The sequence below is a fragment of the Grampus griseus genome (assembly GCF_964374135.1).
Source record: "Grampus griseus genome assembly, chromosome: 5".
NCBI classification, from domain to species: Eukaryota; Metazoa; Chordata; class Mammalia; order Artiodactyla; family Delphinidae; genus Grampus; species Grampus griseus.
In genome coordinates this window covers 141,997,983-142,020,676 of record NC_138998.1, presented here as the reverse complement: position 1 = coordinate 142,020,676, position 22,694 = coordinate 141,997,983, and the positions used below count along the sequence as shown (strand labels likewise).

Here is a 22,694-nt window from a genome sequence, read left to right as displayed (position 1 = left end):
ATTAGTTTCTTTCTCTCCTGCTAATCTGTCTTGTGCAAATTTTACTGTTAGTCCAGCCACAAGAACCCTAGAGGGGCAGCGGAGGCAGTTTCCCCTCCCTAACACCCTTCGTCCAGCAACAGCATGCGGTCCCTGTGCCCTGGGGAGGGGCGGGGATTTGCAGGGAGTGAGGCACCCATCCAGCCTTCATCTGGCCCACCCTCTTCGGGGCCGCTCAGCTCAACACTGGGCACTTGGGGTTCAGCCACCCAGTCCCTGGTGCGCAGGGCTCAGGCCACCCTCACCTCTGCAGTCTCATTCCCTCCTCCGGGCGGCTCCCGTCCCCCTTGCTCCTGGGCCAGGGTCACTCCCAGAGGCGCCCACACCTTCTCAGAAGAAGGAGTCAAACCCTCACATGAAAGCACCGGGATAACACAGAACGTTGGTACCAGGAGTAGGGGCTGCTGGTACAAACACCTGCAAATGGAAAAGCAGCTCTGGAACCGAGCCATGCGCAGAACGGAAGAGTTCGGAGGGGCGCCAGGAAAAGCCTCCACCGCTGACAAGTCTGGGGAGGGCAGCTCAGAGGAGAGCAGAGCTGGAGAGAGGGCCTCAGCCTCCTTAGAGAAGCCTGAGTGCTCGCGAGCAGGCGCTGGTAGAAAGGTGGTTGGTAAAGGCCATTCTGACAAGGTCTCAGACGGAAACGAGGACCATGTTATTGGAAACTGGAGGAGGGGGATCGTGTTATAAAGAGGCAAAGAGCTTGGCCGAACTGCTTCTCTCCTGGTGTTTTGTGGAAGACAGAACTCGTAAGTGATGAAACTGAGAATCTGGCTGAGGAAGCATTGAGGCAAAGTGTTGAAAGTACAGCTAAGGCTTCTCTCTTTTTTTTTTTTTTTTTTTTTCCGGTACGCGGGCCTCTCACTGTTGTGGCCTCTCCCGTTGTGGAACACAGGCTCCGGACGCGCAGGCTCAGCGGCCATGGCTCACGGGCCCAGCCGCGCCGCGGCATGTGGGATCTTCCCGCACCGGGGCACCAACCCGCGTCCCCTGCGTCGGCAGGCGGACTCTCAACCACTGCGACCCAGGGAAGCCCTAAGGCTTCTCTTGAATGCTTATAGCAAACTGTGAGGCGAGAGAAATGACCTAAAGATGGACTTCTAATCAAAAAGGATTCGGAGTTCAGAGAGTTGGGAGATTCTCAGCCTACAGACAAGGAAAGGAATGAGAAAGCTTGTCCAGGAAGGAAGATGGAGGGTGTGGCCAGGTCTCTAAGGATGTAGGTGGCCTGTTTGTCTTCCTCCAGCTGGGGAGACTGGTCAGCCATCTCATCAGAAGCCGGGACCCACGTCCACGACAATGGAAGATTGACCCCAAGGCATTTTGGAGCTCACGGGGCTGCCCTCCCAGCACAGGCCCAGAGTGGGAGGGCGTGAGGGGCAGAATGATCTCAAAGGGGGCCCAGCTGCCCTGCACCCCTCCCGTCCTGGACTCCTCAGCAGGAGTGTGGCCCCGGCCAGTCTGCTGTGGCAGCGCCTGCACGATGCTGTCTCTGCCGATGGGAAGCGTGCACAGCCCTGGGGGCCCAGGGTTGGCGTGGCTACCTGCCCCCGGATTTGAAGGATGGAGGTGCCCAGAGCCCAAGGCACGCGCCGCGGCAGAGGGCTGCCTCGAGGGCAGTGTGTGGGGCAGGGCAGCCCCAGACCGGTGGAGCCCCCGGCCAGTGATTCCGGGCCAGGAGCGTGCACAGCGGACGGTGCCCAGCACAGCAGAGGGGCAGGACCACCCCCCCGTGGGCCTCAAGGCTTTGGACCTGCTCAGGACTTGCCACCCTGCCTTGTTTTTCAACCTCCCCCTTTGGGAACGGGAACGTCCTCCCTACGCCTGCGCGTCCCCTGTGTCCTGGGGGCACACAGCTTGCTGCAGGCAGGCAGGACCCTACGGCGTCTTCCGGGGCAGGCCCTTTCCCCACATCCTCTGCTGTACATCTCCTGCATTGTTTCACAACTGTGAAGCCACCCGGCCCCTCCCCCACCAAGTGGAAGACGCTAACTACTTGATGACTGTGAGCATGTAGCCCCCAGACCTACTGGAGCCTGAGCATTGATCATGTGAGTCCCTGTGACCCCGCCCATTACCTTATCATCAGCCAATCAGAGAGCTGTGCACGAGCTGATCACAGACCCTGTGACTCCCCCCATCACTTGGCCTTTAACAATGCTTTGCTGAAGGCCATTGGGGAGTTTGGGGTTTGGGGAGGCACAAGCCACCCATCTCCTTGCTCAGCCCTGCAATAAACCTTTCTCTGCTCCAGACTCTGACGTTTCGGTTTGTTTTGGCCTCACTGTGCGTCCGTCGGGCACACGAACTTGCACTGGGTAACACTGTCTGGTTTCCCAGGTTCACAGCCAGCGAGGACTCTGCCTCGGGATGAATCTACCTCGAGTCCCCCCACACCTGACTTAGGTAGTATTTAGAGGAGACTTTGGACTCAGACTTTGGAGTGGACGCCGGAATGAGTTAAGATTTGGGGGCTGTTGGGATGCAGTGAATGTATTTTGCATGTGGGAAGGACATGAATTTTGGGGGTCAGAATGCTATGGTCTGACTGTGTTCCCCTAAAATTCCTGCGTTGAAACCGGCCCCCGAAATGCGATGGCATTTGGAGATGGGGCATCTGAGTGGTAGTTAGGTCAGGAGGGTGGAGCCCTCGTGGATGCGATCAGGGTACTTATAAAAGAAACCCCCAAGATCTCCCTGCAACCCAAAGGGGGCCCTCACCAACCCTGCGGGCACCTTGATCTTGCACTTCCAGCCTGCAGAGCTGTGAGGAATAAATGCCTGCTGTCCATAAACCACCGAACGTGGAATTTTGTTATAGTGGCCTGGATGGACTGAGACACGGCAGTCAGCAGTGCTGGCTCTGCAGCCCCTCCAGGGCTTCCTGGCACAGCACTCATGGCGGAGGGGGCCTTATACCTGTGTGGCCCTTACAGGGCCATCTGCAGTCCTATATGGCAGCTCACCTGGCCTCACAACCAGCTTCTCAGGGAAGCAGATGAGCAGGAAATGTTCCAGGTGACCAAAGAGGAGAACGAGGCTCTGAAAAGCGTACAGCCGGGCCGCTAGTCTGTAAGGGGACCTGGACTAGAGGCGGCTCCCGCCCCCGCTCCAAGGCTCGGTCCTGGACTAGAGGCGGCTCCCGCCCCCCTCCAAGGCTCGGTCCTGGACTAGAGGCGGCTCCCGCCCCCCTCCAAGGCTCGGTCCTGGACTAGAGGCGGCTCCCGCCCCCCTCCAAGGCTCGGTCCTGGACGAGAGGTGGCTCCCGCCCCCCCCCCCAAGGCTCGGTCCTGTACAGGACAAGGAGCTAAAGGATGAGCCGTAAAGGACTTGGTCTTAGGAAACTCAAGTGCGTGTGCTCAGATGACAGCTGCCCATCTCAGCTCACCCGCAGGGGCTTGTGTGGATTTTCTCCAACCCCAGCTGCCAACAGGCCCCTGGGAAACGTGTCAAACGCCACTCCTCCCACCCACCACCCCATCAGACTTCACGGGACAGAGCCGGCCGTGTGTAACCATCCCCATGCCCAGCTGCAGGGGGGATGCTGGCCTGACCCTCTCCTCCCTCCTCCCCCTGTCCCTCCCCCCAACCCAGCCCCGCCATGCCCAGCTTCCCGTCCACCAGCCTAGGCCCTGGGAGAGTCCGGAAACCCAGGGCTGACAGTGACCTTACAGAGCCCCCCGTCCAACCTTCTCTGGGGTTCTTCTCCCCAGAATCTCATCATCAGTTGCTTTCTTCACATATCACCTAAAAGCAAATCTGGCCACCCTGTGTTATAGCTAAAATTCTTCATAAGCAATTAGCACAGGCGTGTTGAGAAAACGCTAAAAGTAAATGACTTCCAAGAAGAGAGAGAGAGTATCTGACTGCATGGGCCTGAATATACGGCCACACAGCACGCACACCGCAAACGTCACTTAGCACAGGACACTGACAAGAAGGTGAAGCTGTTACCGTGGAGGGGACTGAGGGGGTGAATGTCGCACCCAAGACCGCGGGTCCAGACCACGGGGACCGAGACAGGGCTCCTGCTGGCACTCCACCCTCCCCAGCCCGGAAGACTCACCAGGAAACAGAACCGCAAGCGGGCCTGGGCACACTGGCTGCGGCCCTATGTGCACCCCCCTCTGCACTTCTCTAAACCCTGCAGCTGCTCCCAGCGGCTCGGCTCCAGCATCCTTTGAAATGCTGGCTGTGAAAGCACTTTCCAGGCTGTAAATGGCCACACGCGGGGTGAGGGGCAAAGGAAGTACCAGCCGCAGAACTGGGCCGGGAGGTCTCGGGCGGGGGCGGGGGGCGCGGGTGTCGGAGCAAGAGCCTGAGATGGCCAAGTCCCTGTTCTCCCCCCGGACAGACCGCGCCCAGCCCTGTCGCAGCGCCTGCGTCCCGCGCCGCAGCCCAGCGGACGCCCGCACCCGCGCTGCCTGGGTCCCTGCCTCCGTCCCCACACGCCCGCCGCAGCCCCGCACCAGCTCCCCAGCCCGGGCCCGCGCCCAGCCCTCTGCGCCCCGGCTCACTCAGACCCCAGAGCCTGCAGTCGTCCCCGAACCCCAGCCGCGCCCCAGCTCCCGCCGCCGCGCCTGCACCCAGGCGGGTGCCTGGGTCCCCGCACCCCGCGGCGCACGCACCCCAGCCTATGCTCCGCTTGTGCCGGCCCGAACGGCGCCCCTGGACCCCTGCGCATCCTCCCCGCGACCGGCGCCTTCGCCGCACCCCGGTGTCCTCCACCCCGGCCGGCGCGCCTACCTGCTCGGGGAGGCCCGCGCCCCCGCGTCACTCGCGCGCCGCTGCGCAGGACTGCAGCCCTGGCCCCGCGGGGCCCCCGCAGCGCGCTCTGCGTCACGGCTCCGGAGAGCGCAGCCCGCCCCGTCCCGCGCCCGAGGCCAGAGCCGAAGAGGAGAGAAGAGCCGCAGGAGCGGGGTCTCCCAGACGCCCGAGCTGGGAGGTCAGCCTCCCCAGACCCCCTCCCGAGAGGCTGGCGGCACGTGTAAACCCGGAGGCAGCGATTCTGGCCAAGTCCAAAGAGCACTGGGAGGCGGGGCGCGCAGGGCTGGGTGGGGATTGTGTCAGCCAGAGCTGGAGACCCAGGGGGCCCCGGCACCGCACCGGGTGAGCCACTTCCCCTGCCGGCCTATCCCTGCCGTCACCTGTCTTCCTGGGGGCCCCAAAGCCAGGAGACCGTTCCCGGGAAGGCAGGAACCGAGGGAGCCGGAAAGATGCAACCGCACAGTATCCACCCTGCCACGTGCTGGCCCCTGGGCCCTCAGGTGCCTGATTTCCACCCTGGCTGCCCTGCCCCGCTCAGTCCTCCTGGCTGGAGGGCAGAGGGGACTGGATTCTGAAAGACTGATCCCAACTTTCCCTAAAGGTCCAAACTCCCCGGCCACAAGTCTCTTAGCCAACAGAGGCCCTCTGCCCTCTCCCTCCCAGCTGCCACCCCACAAGGCCCCACAGCCACTCCCGGGCCCTTGCTCAGGGTCCAGGGAAGTGAACAGGGTCCTGTGCCTCTCTGATCCCAGGGCCCAGGGTCTGCCTGCTGACCCTCATTTCCTCCCCTGGGCGTGCTGACCTAGTGTGCAGACTCCTGCCCGGAGCACCCTCCTCTGGAAGGCCCTTCACCCCCACCCGCCCCTGCCTCTCCACAAAGCAGCCAGCCGGCAGTGCCACGGGTCCACCAGCCAAAGGCTGGCCCCTGTCTCACTCTCCGGTCATCAGGAGGTTCCTAAGCAGCTTGGGGAACGTGTCGGAACCCAGCAGAGCCCCTTGTACGGCACTTGATCGTTTTTTCCAGACACTTTAAAGGCAGCTGGAGCCACTCCTCCAAGGTGGTTGGCACCACGGAGTTAAAGAACAGCAACAGTGGGTGTTACCCGACGGCTCTGGCCTGCAGGACTGCACGCTACAGGGGGCACAGCCTTCCAGACATCACTGCTGCATCCTCAGAGCCCGCAAGTAGCAAGCGCTCAGTGAGTGGCCGCCACGGGATGTATTCTGCTACGAGGACGGCCACAACCCCGGACAGGCATCTCAGACCCTAGTTAACAGGCAAAGGAAGAGGAGACCCACCCGCGTCTGCAGCTGCTCGTCAGCAGCTGTGCCCATACTCTCACCCAGGGCTCCTCCCTTGATGCCCTCTGGCCCAAGAGCCATCATGACTAAAAGCACACTGAGGGGAAGTTAATATTTCATGAGACAGAAGTAACTGCAGGATCATCCGATGGACAGGTGCAGACGGGCTGGCTCTCGTTTCCAGGTACCCCAGGGCCTCTGTGGGAACATTGCTTAAGGTGAAGTATCTCATGAATCAGGCTTCTGACGAAGCGTATGTGCCCACATCGTTCCCTGTGGGGCTCTTTCCCTCCTAGAGACCAGCATGTCTCACCACATGTTTCACACTGCTGCAAGAGCAATTATGAAATGTCGTTTCCATAAAAATAAGAAGCAGGAACCGCAAAGTGCAAGAGCAGCAAGTACTGATCTTGACCGAGGGTTGTTTCCAGTTCAGATAAAGGAAACGCAGCGCAGGAGACTTTGTTACCGCGCGGACGTCATGCCCGAGATATAAAGCCCCCTGGTCTGGCAGCGAGAGAAAAACCACAATCACTGAAAAGATAGTGATCTAAGCGATTAGCGTGGCGAGCCCTGCTCATGAATAATACACAGGAGCAAAGAGAGGCCAGGCTGCAGGCTCCTTGGAGAAGAGCAGAGGAAGGAGGGGAGGGGCTGGGGGCTGGGAGCCAACACGGCCAGAGCCTAGGGCAGCTGCCGCAGACTTTTTCCGTTCGGGGCCGGGTGGTTAATGGTTCAGGTTTTGCAGGTGATGGTCTCGGTTGGAACTACTCAACTCTGCCCTCGCAGCGAGAGAGCAGCCGATGGCAAAACATAAGCGGATGGGTCTGGCCGTGTGCCAATAAAACTTTATTTACAAGAACAGGCACTGGCTGGATCTGGCCTGTTGGCTAGGGGGTGCTGACCCTCGTCTAGAGAGCGGACCAAGAGGAGTGGGCTTCATGCTGGGGGACAACCTCCATCACTTCATTTCTGAGGTCAAAGGATGAACTGCATTCCAGAAACGTCTAATCCAAAGGGACTGCCCATGGAAGTAAGTGGGCATGGTGGTGCTGCCCAGGAGGGTAGAGACCGTGGACACCCTCGTGGCTGTGTGCCCGCCCAGAAAGCTCTACCAGGTGGCCCATTCATTCTGCAGCGACAAGGATGAGAACGGAGACGGAAATGCCCCGGACGGTCAGGACACAGAATAAAATGAATAAACACAGGCCTCACTTCTCTTCCACAAGTCCATTCTGTGGTCTGCAGCCGAGTCTGTCCGTCCGGACCGCTCTCTGCAGCGGCCGGCATCACCGTCGGTGGATGAGGGCAGAGAGGCTTGATCGCTCGGCCGGTCCCCCCACCCCCCAGCTCCCGTCCGCTTGCCAAGCGCCACGCTAAGCTCCCACGTCCGTTGGCAGTCCTCAAACCCAGTGTGGAAGGAAACCTTCTCACCCCCAGTGGGTGGGGAGGGAGTGGTGACTCGGGGACCTGCCAGAGCTGGCATCCGAAGGCCCCTGCAGACCCTGCATGCACGTTGGTCAGCCAGCCTCACCGTGGGCAGACGCTGTCTAGGGGCTGGGGCTCTGGGGAAAAGAGGAGCCCAGACCCGCAGTCCAGGGGAAGAATGACATAAACCACCCCAGGGCGTGGAAAACATTGAGAGTTCAGCGCGGCAGGAGCTGGAGGTCACAGGGTCAGTGTCAGGCAAGCTGGGACGGCCTTTCTCAGCAGGGTGCATTGAGGAAGTGATCCACTTTCTAAGGAAGTGTGATGGATCGAACCAGAACAATCCGATGAAAGCCATTTGGACCCAGGGAAGAGTAGGTGCAAAGGCCCCGAGGTGAACTTAAGTCGTGTGTTTGAGGACCACCAGGAAGGCCATAGTGGCCGTGGAGTGCGCCAGGGGAGTGGGGCACGAGATGAGGGGAGGGGCCAGGCGCCAGATCACGCAGGGTTTTCGTGCCCCTGATGTGGGTCCCCTGATCTGACGAGATGTTGTGGGACCCCGTGCTGGTGGATCAAACCACAGCGAGCCTTCAGACCACGGTGCTTTCTGCCTGAGGCCCTGCGGGTGGGAAAGCCGAGGCCAGCCCCAGAACGTGTCCATCCTGCCCGAGTGCGTCACCGTCCCGTCTCTCCGAGGGATGGTACCGTGTGTGGCCTCCGTCTGGGCCACCATGGCCTTGCCCCGTCTGACTCACCAGCCAGCACCGGGCTGGCTGAGGACAGAGGCTGATGGCCATCATCTGGCCGAGGCATTGCCCTCTCTGGCCGTCCAGCGCCTCGTCCGTGGGCAGTGCCCGGTGGCCTCACTGCTGGGTATGAGGATCTCTGCACCGCGGCCCACCCCCAGTGTCTCCGCCAGACCTCCCGGTCCCCGATTCTCCCGTCTCTCTCCTTTCAGTCCCACCACCACCCAGAGGGTCAGGCCATTCCTGCCCACCTGTGAGTCCACGCGTGACCCAAAGTCAGTGCCCTTCCCACCCCAGAGTGGAGGAACAGGCGCTCCACGTGGTGGGCCTGCACTCCCGGGACCTTGTGCTCACCTACAGGTCTCGCTGCTGTGCTAAGGCTGCACAGCCGGTTCCTTGGGTTGTTCCTACAGCTGGTAACCGCGAGACGTGAGGGATGCTGCCCCTGGACCAGGATGAGGCTTGCTCACTGTGGCTGGAAAAGCAGTGGATCCAGAGCTCCCTGACCCCTCCTGGCACCTGCCGCATGGACCCACAGCGTGGGCAGTGAGCAACCACTGAGCCCCTCACGTCGCTCCCGTGGAGCTCGGGTCAGGTCGCTGACGCAAACGTGCCAGCGCCACGAGGAATAAACCGTCCTTTGTCTCCGACTCAGGAGCCGCCGTCTCCTGCCGGCACCCGCGAAGGAGTAACAGGCTGACTTACCAGCCTGCAAGTGGGATCAAACCAAAGCCCAGGCTGACACCCTGCTCGAAACTCTGCCTGTTGCGGGCATCAGCCTTCACCAGTCTTTCAGGGCCACCCGAGGGTGACATCCTGCAGCTCCCTGCAGTTTCCAGCCCCACACTGAGCCGGCCATCCCTCACCAGCTGATCAGAGGAGCCCCTGTGGGGCCACAGGCACTGGGACAACGGTGGAGGTCGCCTGGGGGTCTGGGCCACCTGTGCTCCAGCTAGCTGTGCCCTCGGCCCCACGCCCCTCGCACCCGGTTCCACTCACTCAAGATTGTTTCCGGGCCCATCCACCATACGGTAGGACCCAGGCATGGATGAGGGGGCTCAGGGCAAGAACTGACTGGTAGACCCCTCACAACACGGTGTGTCCCAGCAAAATACAGCACACAGGATGAAATACAGAAAACGCAGCAGCTGTTAAACTACGGTGGAGATGCTTTTCTGTTTTTGGAATTCTCTGTATTGTCTTTACAATAAAAATGGTGGGCTTGGATGGGATGGGAGATCCTATAGCAAAATTCCACTCTCCACCACTGAATTGCAACCCCTGGTCCTGCCAGGGGTCCCTCGTACATGCAGGTCCTTCACCACTCTCCAGGGCCCTGGGCTTCGGATGTGGCTGTGACACCCTGGGAAAGCAACCTCTGACCCCTGTGAAAGAAAAAATCATTCTGACACTTGTTAAAAGAGTAAGGAAGACTTTATTCAAGAATATTGCAATTAGAGGAGAGAGATTGTGCTCAACTCCAAGTTCAACAAGGAAAAGGGGGATTTACAGCCAAGGAGCGGTGAGGGGCCAGTGGATGGAAAGTTACTAAGAGACTTCAAGGGCAGGGGATCTTGCAAACTACAGGCCAAGAAGATTAGCTACCACTTGTGAGGGAGGGATGAGGCGCTTAATCAGATAATGAGGGCGATCAGAGATCAAGGGTGGGGGTCACCTAGCAGGATCTTTGCTGAGATTGGGCTGGGCAGGCCAAAGACTGGACCAGGGCCTAATGGGAAAGAGGTCCCAGAGGAGGCTGAGCTTGGTCTTGTCAATTCTAACGGGTCTGAGATCCCCGGTACCTGTCTTGATGTACTTTGCAGCCCAAGTAACCTTTGATTTCTAAAATGTGTAAGTACTGGCGAGGTCTCTGTTAGGGCTGGCCCGTACCTTTGGCACCTGCCGCCTTTCCTTAAATGCTGAGAGGGAGAGGATCAACGCAGCCCTGGGACTGTCCTGGAGTTCTCCTCTCAACACTTCAAATCTTTCTAATTCAGGGCAGTTAGGAGACCATCACTTCTAATGCACGGGACTCGGGGCGGGGACTGGGGCCCGGGGTTGGGGTTCTGGGCGGGGGCTATGGCCAGGGGCTGTGGCCAGGGGATGGGGTTCGGGATTTGGGACTCGGGGCGGGGACTGGGGCCCGGGATTGGGGTTCGGGGCGGGGGCGGGGGCTGTGGCCAGGGGATGGGGCTCGGGATTTGGGACTCGGGGCGGGGACCGGGGCCCGGGGTTGGTGTCCATGGTTCGGGGATCGGGGAGGGGGCTGGGGGCCGGGGGTTGGGATTCGGGACCCGACCGGCGTCCCGCGTCTGGCCGCAGTCTCCAACCTTGTCGCCTCAGAATCGCGCCAGAGTCGCGCCAGAATCGCGTCAGAGCCGGGGTGGGGTGGGGGTGGGGGTAGAGGTGTCCCCCCCACAATGCGCATGCGCAGAACCGGGCGCGCGGCGCCAGGGGCAGAGCGGAGCCGGCGAGGCGGAGCCAATGTGCGGCGGAACCAATGCGCGGAGCAGAGGCCCTGGCGGCCCCACTGCGCTCGCGCCGGCCCGCCCCCTCGCTGCCGGCCAATGGGCTCTCAGCACCCGCCCCTGACAACGCGGGCCCCGCCCCTTGGAGAAGCCCCGCGGCCTGGCGGACGGCCTCAGTGGTAGCTGGCGGTTTGAGAGCGGGGCCGGGTTGAGGCCTTCGGGCTGCCCGTCGTCATGAAGCTGACGCGGAAGATGGTCCTGTCCCGGGCCAAGGCCTCGGAGCTGCACAGCGTGCGGAAGCTCAACTGCTGGTGAGGCCCAGAGGCCGGAGGCCGTCCCCGCGTGTCCTGCCCGCTGCCCGGCACCCCCTTCCCGAGACCCCCTCCCTGGGACAGGGCTGGGAAGAGCCGTCTAGGAATGGAGACCCCTGCCCAGCACCTCGGCCCTGGAGCGGGCACCCCAGCCCGCCCCCTCTGCTCTGGGGCGGGACCGAGAAGGGCCTGTGGAGGATGCAGAGGGGTTCAGGATGGAGGGGGGGCACCTCTGGCCTCACCTTCCTGGCCCCTGTCCAGGCTGGTGTGCCCGGTCCCAGGGGCTCACAGCCTCTGGGAGGTGATGCCATAAGCTCAGGGGGCCTTTGGGGAAAGGTCGTTTCAGAATTTTCACTCCTGAGCAGTGGTATTTCACACACAGCTCCAAAGCAACCCTCCTTGCTGGAAACGGTTGGAATTACCTTGAAGACTGTTCTTGGACTTCTAGGTAGTTTTAGTGGGCAGACGTTTCCCGCTGTGGACAGGTCTCATTTCTGACATTGCCAGCAGTCCCTGGGAGCCAGGCCTGCTGATAAGGTGGGAGATCAAGGTGATTGACACCCTTGCTTGGGGAACGAAAGGAAACTGAGACTCTAAAGTGCTGCTTCAGTAAACATTTTTGTAATTGAGCTCCGGGGGGGTACGGAGAGGGGTTGTCCCCAGGGGACTTACTGTCCGGGAGGTGACAGGAAGAGATACAGGTGCAGGCTCAAAGGCAGGGCGGCCAGGCCTAGCTGAGCCGAGGAAGGACCAGAAGTACTTCTGAAACTCCGGAAAGGTCCGCACGCGTTCACAGGGGGTTCAGAGCACGGCTCCACGCGCCCTGTACACTGGACAGTTCAGGTGGCGCTCAGCCAGAAGTAGAGCGTCCTCCCACTGGTGTCGGGCAGACTGGCTGCAGTGAGCTCTGCCTGTTCATTAGAAGCCTTTCTCTTTGCGCTGCACATCTGGTATTTTGGCCACGGCATCCCTGTCATTGTTTTCAATAATATGTGCCTTTGTTCTGCATGGGGCGGTCATTCTTCCCCTAAGCAGGGAGGCACAACAGCCCTATTCCAGGCTTTCTGAAGTGTGTTTCATAAGTCTCATGTTTAGCCTTTGAACTTGGCCCTTACAAAGACTCCCTTGTTTATGCACATTAGTGAGGGAATTACCCCTCCGTGCAGCAGCCTTGAGAATGAGTACCTCTTGGTGTCCTTCAAATGGGGCAACCTCTGCCGTGCCTTAGTCTGCGAAGGAGCCCGCCAGTATCAAATAGTTTTGTCCAAAATCAACCAGGAAACGATTTTTGGCACCTTTGTCAGTTATCTGGGAGAGATTTCTTTTACTTTATCGTTAAAATCACAGACTCTTGAAATCTGTAGACGTTTGTCATTAATTTTCGTTTTTAATGTTTTAAATTCAACTTTAACAAAATAAAGGTGCGTATGTCTTTTTCTCTCCCCAGGGGCAGCCGCCTCACTGATGTAAGTATCATGCTGATCGTCTCCAGACAATTCCTGGTCCCCAGGAGGCTGGTTAAATTGACAGACGGCTCCCATTCGGTCCAGGCGACCGACCAGTACTTTGTTCCTTGAGCAGTTCTTGTAAGGCAGAACCACTCATGAAAAAACAGTTCTACAGGACCCAAGTGCACTGTGGTGTTCCTGCACCCATTCTCCTGCAGGTGAAAGGCAGGCCTCACGGAGGAGCGGGCAGGTCCAGGGCACAGACCTGCTCCCACCTGGGGAAGAGCCCCAGGGGCTTGGGTGGTTGGCTTGAGGGAGCAGTGCACTCAGCCGGAGGTTCCTCGTATAGGTTCCTGGACTTCACGTCCCCGAGGAGCCCCTTCACTTCAGCTCCTCCCCTTGGTCAGATCCAGCTTCACCCCGACTCCCATGGCAGGAAGAGATGGGGCCTGGGTGGGGGCAGAGCACGGAGCTGGGCCGCTGGGCTGAGCTGTATGTCCATGAATAGATTTCTGCCCCCGCCCGCCCGTTTCTGGGATGAATGTCTCCAGCTCGCACAGAGTGTGGGTGCTAGTCAGCGGGTTCTTACTGACTTCCGTTTTGTACCTTGAACTGTACCTTTTCTGAGAAACAAAGTTGGAGATGCTGTCAGGGCTGCCCAGAAGAGCCAGTTCCGCCTCATTCTGCGGCCGAAGTGCTGCCTATTCAGCAGCAAAAACAAACGAAGCCAAACACCACTGTCACAGAGAACAGATCCACCGCAGATGTGAAGCATTCTGACCGGACTGTGCGCTTGTTGACGGAGGGACCCCGTCTGGCCCGTGCGTGGGGTCTGGCAGGCACACAGATATTTGCAGCTTCACCGTTCATCAGCCTCACGGGTCAGGGGCCCTGCGTGGTCCATCCTGAGCCCCGCTGCTCTCTTCCACTCACTCAGTGTTAAGATGGTCTGAGATCCAGTTTCAAGCCTGTCTCCCTATCGGCACAGCTCTGTTGGCCAGAAGCGGCTTCTGTCCTTTCCCTGGATGTCAGGGGCAGCAAGAAGAAAGGTCCTCTGTCCATTCAGCTCCCCTTACTGGTGTCCTTTGAGGGCATCTAAAATTAGGAATGCTCCGTCTCGACGACTGGCAGCATTTGGTAGTAAAGATGCTGTTTAAAGTCGTGGAGAGGGTGCCCGTTTCTCCATCAGGTAGAGGGGACGTCTGGGCTGCAGAGGGGAGCGGGATGCAGAGCCCTGCGTGCTCCTGGGGCGAGGGAGGCTCCTCCGCTTAGGCCCTTGGCATGGGGTGGACTGCAGCTCCAACTTGGTTCTCTTGGCTGCTTGAGAGGGGTGACGCCACAGGGCCAGTGCAGCGACTTTTGCAAAATCACATTCTTTTCCTTCCTAGATCTCCATATGCCGGGAAATGCCCAGCCTGGAAGTGATCACCCTCAGGTAGTAAATGCCGGCCCGCCCCACTCTTAAGTCACCGGGGCTGGAAGAGGAGGAGAATGTTCAGATCCCTCCTGCAGGCCCTTAGATAACCTGAAAATTCCCAACCAAGGTGTGGGAGGGCCGCTGCTGCAGGCCAGGCCTAGGCAGCACGAGGCCCTGGCTGCTCTGCAGCTCCGCCCCCCCTTCCTGGAGGGCACCGGGCCTCCCCCTGAGCTCGCCCTGCCCATCCTGGGGTCAGTGGGTGCCGCCCTCCTAGTGGTGAGCAGCTGCCCCAGGGTGACCACGTCTGCCCCAGCGCGCCAGCCTCTCCTGCCCTCCTGGTTCCATCACTGCCTGGAGCTCTGCCAGCTTCCCTGCATCACACGATCTGTCCTTGGTAATAGCTGACCTCTTCCAGAATCATTAGCGGTTTAACAAAGGAAACCTTGAAAGAACCAAATACTGTCCTTGGGGCTTCAGGCACCTGGGGAGTTTGCAGGGTCAGGCGGAGGAAGGAACGCCCTCCAGCCCTGAGCTCTGTCCTGTGTGCTCTGGGCCCGGGAGGGAGCTGACCCTGCCAGATGCCGGGGTGGGTGCTTTCTGCAGGTCCCCACACCTAAAACCTCAGGGAGATTTAAGCCCTGTAAGGAAGGCAGACTCCCTGTTTGGCAGCTCAGAGGTCGCAGGACTCGCCCTGCATGTGGGGTCGTAGGCCCTCGGTCCCGTGCAGATCCCGTCACTTACCTTCCTCGTCACACAGCCGGCCATCCTGTTTGTCCCTCCCTAGCCCTCTGCTCGGCCTCCTTTGCACCTTCTGAGGTCACCTGGTGGGTGCCGTGCCGCCCACCTTGTGCTCACGCACCCCCAGTCCCGACCCGACAGGCTCAGGCCGGCACCTTCTTGCGGGATGAAGGAATGAATGAAGGAGTGGGCCCAGGACCGGTCTCCCGCCCGGGGCCCAGCTCGGGCCTGTGTGCCTTGGCTTCCCTGGCTGCAAGGCCCGTGGGACGGGGGTGAAGGCAGCAGCGGCCCCGGGGTGGGGTGGGGTGGAGGCAGGAGGAGCACGTGCAGTGGGGCACGTGGGGCGCCAGCCGTCCACTGTCACTCACCTGGTACGATTATCAGTGGAGCTGGGATTTGAGCCCATGCCCCAGAAGGCCCTACCTGACAAACAAGTGTTTACTTTCATTACCCAAAAGTAGCAGGAAACTTGCAGCGGGCTGCGGACTTAACCTCGTCGCTGCCGAGCGCTGTCTGAGGAATCTGGGGCAAGTTGCCGGGCCTCCCTCGTCGTGCAGCAGGGGTTCTCACCGCCGCGGCCGGGGGAGGACAGTGCCCAGGGCTGTCGCCGGGCTGTCTGGCCGCTTGAGCTGGTGGGACCCCCGCCGTGTGGGGGCTGCTGCTTGGATGCGGGTCGGCCGTCCTGTGAGATGAGTGCGTTTGGCTTTGGTCTCGGTGCCCACGGGCAGGAAGGCTTAGTCCATTCTGGCTGCTCTAGTGGGATTTTACAGACATTGATTCCTCGCAGCTCTGAGGCCACAAGCCTGAGGTCAGGGTCTAGTGAGGGGCTGCCTCTTGGCTCACACCTGGCAGAAGGGCGGAGAGCTCTGTGGGGTCCCTTTTATAAGGGCACTGACCCCACTCACGGGGGCCCCACCTCCTAACACCACTGCACTGGGGGTCAGGATCCCAGCATCTGAATCTGGGGGACACGTTCGGTCTGTAGCAGCGGCAGCCTTGGTGGGTGAGGAGGGGCTCCAGGCCGCTGCAGGTTGAAGTTCTCGCTTCACCCCGTGGCCTGCGCAGCTTCCCTGATGTGAGGATTCCAAAGCCTGGGTTTGCTCGTGGTGAGACGGCATCAGCCTCATCCCGGCTGCCGGGCGAGGTGGTGCCGAGCACACCAGCAACCACGTTGACAAGTGAGCGTCGGGTGGGGCAGCAGCGGCCCTAAGGCAGGAGTTGGGACAGCCTGCCCGGCACAAATGCGGCGTCCAGCACAGGGTGGTCTAGACCGGTCTGGCACGTCGGGCAGGGTCCCCTGCGGCCTGGGGCTCAGGGCGTGAGGTTGCCGGCTGCCCCCCTCGGGCTCAGCCGGCTGGTCCGACTGGGTGTGCAGGGAGTGATCCCGTCCCGTCAGCTCAAGCCTGTAGGTCTCTGCCGGGCGCCTGGCTGCTGTCCTGTCTCTGGGTCACTCATCATTTAAACCCGTGGCTGTTTCTTTGGTGAACCTGGGTTTGGAAGTTCAGTGCTCGGTTCTCGGTCACATGGGTTTTCCTGGCCACTGCCAGCTCTGGGCTTGGTGTGTCCCGGGGAGGCCGCAGTCTCCTGTCCTGTAAGGGGGCTGAGACCTCCTACCCCCAAGGTTGACTCCTCGCGGCCTCAACAGAGCCGGGGCTGCCGCTCCCACCTTCAGCTGGAGGAGCTTCCCCCGCCCCCAGGGCTTTCTCCTGGGCCCGAGCCCTCCCTTGCACTTGACTGGCCACAGCCGGGTCTGACCTACTTCTAAGGCGAGGGCAGGTGGGCACTGGACCAGCAGTGCTCTCGTCTCCGTGGGGCGGGGGTGCCCCGGCGGGCACTGACGGCCGTCTCCCTGCAGCGTCAACAGCATCTCCACCCTGGAGCCCGTGAGCCGCTGCCGGCAGCTGAGTGAGCTCTACCTGCGCAAGAACTGCATCTCCAGCCTGGCGGAGCTCTTCTACCTGAAGGGCCTCCCGTGCCTGCGTGTGCTGTGGCTGGCGGAGAACCCCTGCTGCGGCGCCTGCCCTCACCTCTACCGCATGACCGTCCTGCGCAACCTGCCTCACCTGCAGAAGCTGGACAACCAGGGTAGGTGCCCGCGGGCCGGGTCGCACGCGGGCAGGCTCCACCCCTCCCCTCTCGCAGGTGCCGGGGAGGCCGGCCTCCTCGGGGTGCCCCAGGTTGTGCCGTCTGCCGCCCGGTGCGGCCCCTCGCGGAGTGCAGGAGCTCAGCTGAACCCGCACCGTTGTTTCTCGGTCCCGCCGTTGAAGCGCTGAGCTGCTGCTTCTCCTTTTTATGCTGCTAAGTACCCTCTGCTCCAAATGCTCACCCGCCTGCCCCGGGAGCGCGTGACGGTCTGGGTGGCCAGGCAGCGTCACTGCTGGTCGACAGGGTCCCAAGGTGGTGATGCCAGCAGGTGAGGGTGCTCCATCGGTCCTTGACCCCTCCCACCCCGGGTTGCCCTGCTGTTGGAGGGGTGGGGTGGGGGTTTGGGGGGCGCCTTCCTGCCGTTTCAACCCGCATCTCCTCCATCACGCACGAGGCGACGTGTGTGGGCCTTTCCTGCTCCTGCCTCTGGGGTTCCAGCTCGTGTCCAGGGCCAGGCCTTTTTCCTGTGAATCCCCTGGCGTTCTCTGTGCTGGTTCCTGACCCTTATGTGCACGATTATTTTCTCCTAGATGAATGACTTTAATATAAATAAGCTTCAGATAAACTGTCATGTGTGAGTGAAATAGAAGAAATATAGTGGGGTCTATTCCTTTTAAAAACCTGTCTTAGTTTAGGGTTTTTTATGAGTATCTATCTGCTTTTGGCAAATGCTGAAATTCAGATTCACAAGCAGTCATTGGCCATGTGTCGTTTCTCCAGCACCTCCAGGGCGGGATGCAATGGTGGGGGGCCCAGCCCTGCTCCCGGGTGCTGGCCGTCGGGGTGGACAGTCAGCCGCCTCGTCCCCGAAGCAGGCCGTGCTGAGCGCCGAGGGGACGGCGGGGCCACGGCTCGCGGGGCTCGCTTGCGGTGAGGCCACTGATGCTTTCGCCCCCTCCCCCTCCCCCTCCCAAGCTGTGACGGAGGAGGAGGTGTCCCGAGCGCTGGTGGAGGGAGAGGAGGTCACGGCCCCCAGCAGACAGCACTCAGGGAATGGCCCGCCCGAGCTGTCCTACACCCTGAGCGCCGAGGATGCCGCCGCCGAGATGCCACGGGACCCGCTGAGCCTCGGCGAGGAGAGCAGGTGTGGCCCGCGGGCCTGCCCGGTCCTCCCACGCGCGCCTCTGGGGCTGGATGGGGTTGCGGGTGTTTGTTTCTGGGCTGGCTCTCAGGGGCCCTCAGCCTGGGGTCAGCCACGTGGCCAGGAGAAGGCCCAGGGCAGGGAGCTCGTGCGAGTGTGGGACCAGCCCTCCGCAGGGAGTGGTGGACTCAGGGTGGTGGGCTGGTGGGCGTGCAGGGCCCCCTGGGCAGGAGGGAAGCCTCGTGGCCATGGCCGTGGCCGGCCGAGCCTCTGTGTGGCCTCAGGAGCCCAGGGGACGGCGGGGCGTGTGGGCTGAGGGAGGGCCCTCCCTCCCTGACCCACAGGGCACCTCAAATTGAATGATTGTCACAGACGTTTGTGGGCAGAAACTGGACTTGGGGAACGTGGTGGAGACCACTGTTCACAGCGGGGCCCAGGCCGGGCGTCTGCTTACAGATGCGGCCCACGCGCCTTGCTGTCCCGCGGCGGGAGGGGGAGGGCACGTGGCCGGGGCTCGTGCAGCATTTGTGCTAGTGCCCCACCCCCGGCCCCGGGGGGAGCGCCAGGAGCAGGGAGGTGACCCCAGGGGTCAGAGAAGTAGAGCTGCCCCGGCCCCCCCGTCTACTGCTCCTGTCCCCCCAGAAGCGGAGTCCTGCAGTGGGGCTTTCCCTGCGGACGGGGTGGGGTCCACTTTTAGGAGCCTCTTCCTCGCTGTTCCCCGAGGCGCCGGACCCACAGATGTTGTGTGAACAGTGCGGGCGGGGCTCCGCGCCCCTCGGGCCTCACGCTCCGCTGTCCTCCCCCCGCCCGCCCCCGCCAGCGGCACCCAGGGGCAGCTCGGCCTGAAGCGCCTTTCCCGGGACCCGTTTCCTTCCTTCTCGCAGAAGGCGACCACAAGCAGTCGCAAGAACAGGGTGAGTGTGACGGAGGCTGCTCTGGCCGGAAGAGTCCCCGGAATGTGGAGATTGGGGGCTGGGGGGCGGGGGGCAGGGGCTGGAGACACCACAGGGACGCGCGAAGCCAGGCCCTAGAGGGCGGGAAGCCGACCATCCGGGTCCAGTGTCTGTGTCTCCATCTAAGCTGGTTGGGCGGGGCAGACGGAGGAGGGGGCGCCTGAGTGCGCAGCGGGGGGGCCCCCCCGCGCCTGGGGCTGTGCCGAGTGTGGTCTGGGGGCGGGAAGGTTGCTGCCTGGGGAGAGGCCTCGCGCCTGCGGTTAGAAGCAGGGCCCCTCCTGGCCAGGGCGGCGGCGGTGTCCCTGTGCAGTGACCAGGCGGCGGGCCCCACGGCCCCACAGGCACCCCTGTAAGTGCAGTGACCAGGCGGCGGGCCCCACAGGCATCCCTGTAAGTGCAGTGACCAGGCGGCGGGCCCCACAGGCACCCCTGTAAGTGCAGTGACCAGGCGGCAGGCCCCCAGCCCCACGGGCACCCCTGTAAGTGCAGTGACCAGGCGGCAGGCCCCACGGCCCCACGGGCACCCCTGTAAGTGCAGTGACCAGGCGGCAGGCCCCACGGCCCCACGGGCACCCCTGTAAGTGCAGTGACCAGGCGGCAGGCCCCACAGGCACCCCTGTAAGTGCAGTGACCAGGTGGCGGGCCCCACGGCCCCACAGGCACCCCTGTAAGTGCAGTGACCAGGCGGCAGCCCCACGGCCCCACAGGCACCCCTGTAAGTGCAGTGACCAGGCGGCAGGCCCCACAGGCACCCCTGTAAGTGCAGTGACCAGGCGGCAGCCCCACGGCCCCACAGGCATCCCTGTAAGTGCAGTGACCAGGCGGCGGGCCCCACGGCCCCACAGGCACCCCTGATGGACCACGGCTTGTTGGCTGAGCGATAAGTAGGCCGTGTGGGCAGCTGAGTGACATCAGCGAGGACCCGGGTCCCTCCAAGTCCTCTTGTGTCACTCTGGCCTGTGCTTGGGCTCGTCCCGCGCTCACAGGGATGTCCTGCTCCAGGCTCGCGACCGGCAGAAGGGTGGGGCCGTTTCTTGCCGTGTGTCCTCTCACCAGTGCAGCATCTTCCCCACGTGCCCCCTGCCCCCCAGCAGGCTCGCTGTCGGTTCCCTGAGCCGGTCGTTGGCAGGGGAATGGGTCACCAGTCAGCTCAGCCCAGAGGGGACCTCGCCACCGGCTTACGTGGGAAGGGGAGCTGTCTGAACCAGGGTCTGTGGGGAGGCCCGTGACCCCCCAGCACCTGCTCCAGCCCCTGGCTCGGCCTGACCAGAGCTGTCAGGCGCTGTGACCTCCCTGTGGCATCGTGAAGAGGGGCACCACAGTCCGAGCGGGGCTGCCCGAAGCCACGGGCTGGGCCTCTCTCATTCATGCAGTGGCCACTTGAAATGCATGCAGAGCTCACAGGAGGTATAGAAGTGGGTGGACTGAGGCCCCGCCCTTGGAAGTACCAGCCCCCAGGGCTGTGGACAGATGTGGCCGCAGGCTGAAGGCCGACCTAGGCAGCAGTCGCCCCCGCCCTGCCCCACCCCGGCAGGTCACTGTCCCCTCGTGGCAACACTCTCCTCAGTGAGGTGGCCGCGTGGGGCAGCTCAGGGTCCCTGCACACACTTCCCACATGTATTGGGAGGAGCCCGAGGCATGTACCGTCCCCAGTGGCAGGTCTGCCCAGCAGGTGGGCTAAGGCCTGAAGCTCCCCGCACCCTCACTCCCACTCCAGGGCCTCTGCGGCGCAGAGTGGACCAGAGATTGAAGACACTGGTTCAGCTCCGCGCCTGCCCTAAATGCAAACGAAAGACTATCAAACCTGCTCAAACAGGACACCTGCTCTGAAAGCAGAGAAGAGAAGGGGCCTGGCTCTGCCACCGAGGGTCCCGGCCAGGCTGGGTGTCCCTGTGGGCATGAAGCCCCCCACAAGCCTCTGAGTGCAAGGTGCCGGTGGCCAGGAAGACCTGGGGACACGGGGGAGGGCTGGTGAGATTTGAGGGCAGCAGGAGTCTTGGGGCGTTGCAGAGCCAGGGATCGGCACCCCAGGCGTGAGCCCCTGAGCCACGTCCTCACGTGTCCACATGGGCCACACGCTCTGGCTTGCAGCTGTGCCTCAGCTCATCCCACAAGACGGATCGGCTCAAGTAGCCGCCTGTGCAAAATCCTTCCACAATTTTCCTAGTAGAAATGGCAATGTTGCCCTGCTCAAATGCAGATGGAAACCAGGTGTAGCCATGTGGACACGGGTGCATCACACACTAAGCACGTGTGCATTTGAGTGCGTGTTGCCGAGAGCCTGCGGCAGGCCTCTGCTCCATTGCCGCCCAGCCTCTCTGGGCCTCAGGGCTGTGAACAGGAGGTAAGTCAGTTTGTAGGAAGTCCCCGCCGGCGGTGAGTGCCACACCCGTGCCACGACTGTGGCTTCCGTCTGCCGGAGTCTCCACCTGTTGCCTGCAGGGCCGCCCTCCTGCAGGCTATGCTCCCGCGATGTGCGCATGTGTCGCGGTGTGGGCGGCCCAGCCTCGCAGGCGTAACGCTCACCCAGTGACTCTCTGTGCCCCCAGAACAACGTCCTGACCGCCGTCCTCCTGCTGCTGCGGGAACTAGACAGCGAGGGGCTGGAGGCCGTCCACCAGCGCGTGGTCAGCCGGCTCCAGGCCCTGCAGAAGCAGGAGCTGCAGGAGGCCATGGAGTGACTGTCAGCGGGGACCCCGAGCTGAAGTCCGGCGTCTTCCCGAACACCTGGGAGGGTGGGGGTCACAGCTGCGGCCTCTGCTTGACCCCAGGCTGAGCCTCGGCGCACAGGGCTGCGTCCTTAGGAAGCCTCGCCCACCCAGGAAAGCCGAGCTTGCGCTGTGGATGGGCACCCAGGGCAGGAGGGGCTGGCTGGGCAGACCTGCCCCTGTGCCCTCTGCTGTGAGGGGCCGTAGCCAGATGCCCTCCTGTATGGCAGGGCCACCTCGACTTGCCTCTTCCTGAAGGTGGGCTTTGCAGCCGTCCTCCCTAATAAATATTTTTCCAAAGTCTGACCTGGAAGCAGATGTTTCCTGAATGACAGGCACGGCCTTGACATTCTTGTTAAAGGTAAGGGCAGTCGCTCGCGCATGTTTTCTCAGCCAGTTGTCTGACGCTGTCATGGGATGGATTTCTGTTGACCATAGAAGACTTCCAGAACGGTGGCAACCTTAGGGGTGGGCTGCCTGCCGCCTCCAGGGACGTTTTGTCTGCAGGGCACTGTGTCCCTTCTTGAGAGCCCCGCACAACACACAGGGTCTGTGCTGCCCGAGTGAGAAGACCTGGACAACAGGCCTGCCGCTTCTGTCCGGGGACCTGAAGCAGCCGCGTGGGAACGGACAGCCTTCTGGGAACGGCGTCTTATGTTCTCTTCCTTTGGGAAGAGTTGCAGGCCTTGCTGCGGTGACCAGGATGCGGGCGGTGACTCCACAGCCCTGGGGTCCTTCCTGGTGCCCCCAGTGCCAGGGGAGGAGCGTGCTCTCCGAGCTGTTAGGGGAGGTCCCTTCTTGCTGGGCTTGAAATGACAGGGACTGGTGTCCTGTTGGGACAGGAACGTCCACGTCCCTGTGGGAGCCGAGGGTGTGTCAGGTTGCATGAGCGCCGCACAGACCCAAGGGGGACTGACCACAGCGTGTGCAAGACACCAGCCCGAAAGACCACCGGCTCCGGGAAGGTGAAGCCGCACTCGTGGTGCAGCCGTCTCACGCTGGCCTCATGGGGGGCTGCGGGGAAGGCGGTGGTTCACCTTGGGGCCCCCCTGTACTTCTCAGGGCAGGGGGTGAGGTCTGGCCGCGGGAAGCGAGGACTCGCCACGCGGGGCCGTCTAGGACGGGTGGCCGTGGCCTGCGCAT

At 62.0% G+C, this 22,694-nt stretch overlaps 1 protein-coding gene across 2 annotated transcripts; it reads left to right on the top strand.

Moving 5' to 3' along the window:
- The first annotated feature begins 10,897 nt into the window (after positions 1 to 10,897).
- Positions 10,898 to 22,694, top strand: CFAP410 (cilia and flagella associated protein 410). 2 transcript variants are annotated; one of them, XR_014296823.1, is made up of 8 exons: positions 10,898 to 11,061; positions 12,509 to 12,527; positions 13,898 to 13,944; positions 16,520 to 16,749; positions 17,725 to 17,893; positions 18,711 to 18,804; positions 21,393 to 21,912; positions 22,059 to 22,694. XR_014296823.1 is itself a non-coding variant. In XM_082655638.1 (7 exons), exons 1-7 carry the CDS (start codon positions 10,985 to 10,987, stop codon positions 21,522 to 21,524), a joined length of 768 nt encoding a protein of 255 aa, XP_082511764.1. In that variant the 5' UTR covers positions 10,898 to 10,984; the 3' UTR covers positions 21,525 to 22,694. The 2 variants fall into 2 exon arrangements, 1 of the variants encoding a protein (XP_082511764.1); XM_082655638.1 differs by having other exon boundaries at positions 21,393 to 22,694.

Coding starts and splice junctions, on each gene's coding strand:
- CFAP410 (XM_082655638.1), top strand. CDS start 10,985: ATGAAGCTGACGCGGAAGATGGTCCTGTCCCGGGCCAAGGCCTCGGAG. Junction 16,750..17,724: donor GCAGAAGCTGGACAACCAGG/GTAGGTGCCCGC, acceptor CCCCCTCCCAAG/CTGTGACGGAGGAGGAGGTG. Junction 17,894..18,710: donor AGCCTCGGCGAGGAGAGCAG/GTGTGGCCCGCG, acceptor CGCCCCCGCCAG/CGGCACCCAGGGGCAGCTCG.